The 2,043-nt window shown below is 43.8% G+C and overlaps 1 protein-coding gene across 1 annotated transcript; it reads right to left on the reverse strand.

The window, feature by feature from the left end:
- Window positions 1-420: 420 nt before the first annotated feature.
- LOC307029768 (zinc finger BED domain-containing protein 5-like) lies at window positions 421-1,698 on the reverse strand (the record flags this gene model as incomplete). Its single annotated transcript, XM_079665851.1, has 1 exon — window positions 421-1,698. The coding sequence occupies one exon, from the start codon at window positions 1,696-1,698 to the stop codon at window positions 421-423; it is 1,278 nt and encodes a 425-aa protein (XP_079521977.1).
- Between the last annotated feature and the right edge of the window lie 345 nt (window positions 1,699-2,043).

Below are 2,043 nucleotides of genomic sequence, written 5' to 3' on the forward strand. Positions count from 1 at the left end.
TGTTGTGCAAATAACAACTGTTGTGCAAATAACAACTGTTGTGCAAATAATATTTAACACTGCACTACACACCACCTTTTGTAACATCAAAATTAACATTAGTTTTTTATCATCAACATTCCTTTCTTAATTTCTTTTCTTAACATGAACATTCACTTCTCTTAGTCATGTATGTTGTGCAAATAACTAACTTTAGCAAACCACTTTGATATCAAAATCATAAACATTACTTTTTAACATGAACATTCCTTTCCCTTTTCTGTTGTGCAAATAACTATTTAGCAAATCACTTTTGTGACATCAAAATGAATGATTCGTTCACTTTGCAAGAACAAAAACAATTGAGTTAAATGTGTAGGAAAAAAGAACAAATGCAGATATTGGACAAGTGTTGTGAGGCAGTTTGTGAGAGTTAGTGTATTAGTGGCTGCAATGAGCCTGTTTTTCACTGCACATCATCTCAAAACGGGGTTGCAGGCTTGATACGGCCACTCGCAGGTCAGGCTCAATGTGGAGCCTAGCTCTGTACTTTGTTTTCAGTGTGGCAACAGCTGAAAAGCCTATCTCACAGAGATAAGATGTGGCGAAAGGAAGCAGAATTCCCACAGCCCTCTGTCCAATGAGTGGATGCTCCCTCTCCACACACAGCCAGAATTCAGTCAGTGTCTGAGCTGTAAACCGCATCCTCAGGGTGGAGTCTGACGTCATCTCGATGAACTGTTCCTCTTCAGCAGAGCTGAAATCAGCAGGTGCTGCTGCGTTAAAAGGATCTCTCACCCAGTCATACTGTGCGCTGTTGTTTGGGAAGTACTTTTGAAAGTATCCTCTCAGGGAAGAGATATGCTCCTGAAGACATGGAATCATGGTGTTTGCTCCAGAATCACTTGTTTCAGCAAATTCAGTCAGATTCTCAAAGCACTCTGTGTTTCCCTGATCAAGTCGCCTGCCCCACATCTCGAGCTTACGAGTGAATGCGCTGATCTTATCTGCCAGGTGAGGGAGGTGCTTGTCTCTGCCTTGGAGCTGAATATTTAATTCATTCAGCTTTCCAAAGATATCGCTGAGATAGGCCAGTTTCATCAGAAAGTGTTCATCACCGAATTTGCTCGCAGCCTCATACATTTTCTCCTCCTCCAAAAACATCCGGATTTCCTCTCTGAGCTCGTAGACGCGCGACAGCACTTTCCCACGGGATAACCACCTGGCCTCGCTGTGAAACAGCACAGCTGTATGTTGCGCACCCATCTCCTCACACAATGCAGAGAACAGCCGCGCTTTCAGGGGTCTAGTTTTTATGAAATTGACCGCACCAACAGTATCAGTCATCACCTCGTTCAGTTCAGGGCTCATCTGCCTGGATGCGAGCGCTTCCCTGTGTATTACGCAGTGCGTCCATTGCGCATTTGGCGAGGCACGCTTGATTAGTGCCTGCAATCCCTTTTTATTTCCTGCCATGGTCTGTGCGCCATCCGTGCAAACGCCCACACAGTTTTCCCATTTCAGCCCATTTTCTGTCAGGTAACAGTCAATAAGTTTGAAGAGCTCATCAGCTGTCGCTCTGCTTTGGACATACTTGCAAAACAGTAACTCCTCATATAGTGACTCAGACGTGACAAAGCGAACATAAGCAATAAACAAGCAGTCTTTATTGCTGTCGGTAGCCTCATCCATTTGTATGGCGAAACGTTTGTCTTTCATTTTTTCGATTAGTTGTTTTTCAAGATCATCAGAAATGTCGCTTATACGTCTTGCAACTGTGTCATTGGAAAGAGGGATGGCCTTTAATTTTTCTGCGCTTTTCTCATCAAGCATTGTTGACACCATATCTAAAGCTGCGGGGAGTATGAGCTCCTCTGCTATGGTGTGTGGCTTCTTGCACTGTGCAATTCTGTATGCAACTTTGTAGGATGCTGAAAGTGCTTTGCTGTTCACTGTTGCAGTTTTTACAAAAGTATGTTCCCGCTGACGGTATTCGCCGAGTTTCCTCTGAAAAAACTTGAGTGGCTTGTTAACGTGGCTGGGGTGTGATGTCTCCAAGTGTCT

Source organism: Notothenia rossii (assembly GCF_949606895.1).
Source record: "Notothenia rossii genome assembly, chromosome: 2".
NCBI lineage: Eukaryota > Metazoa > Chordata > Actinopteri > Perciformes > Nototheniidae > Notothenia > Notothenia rossii.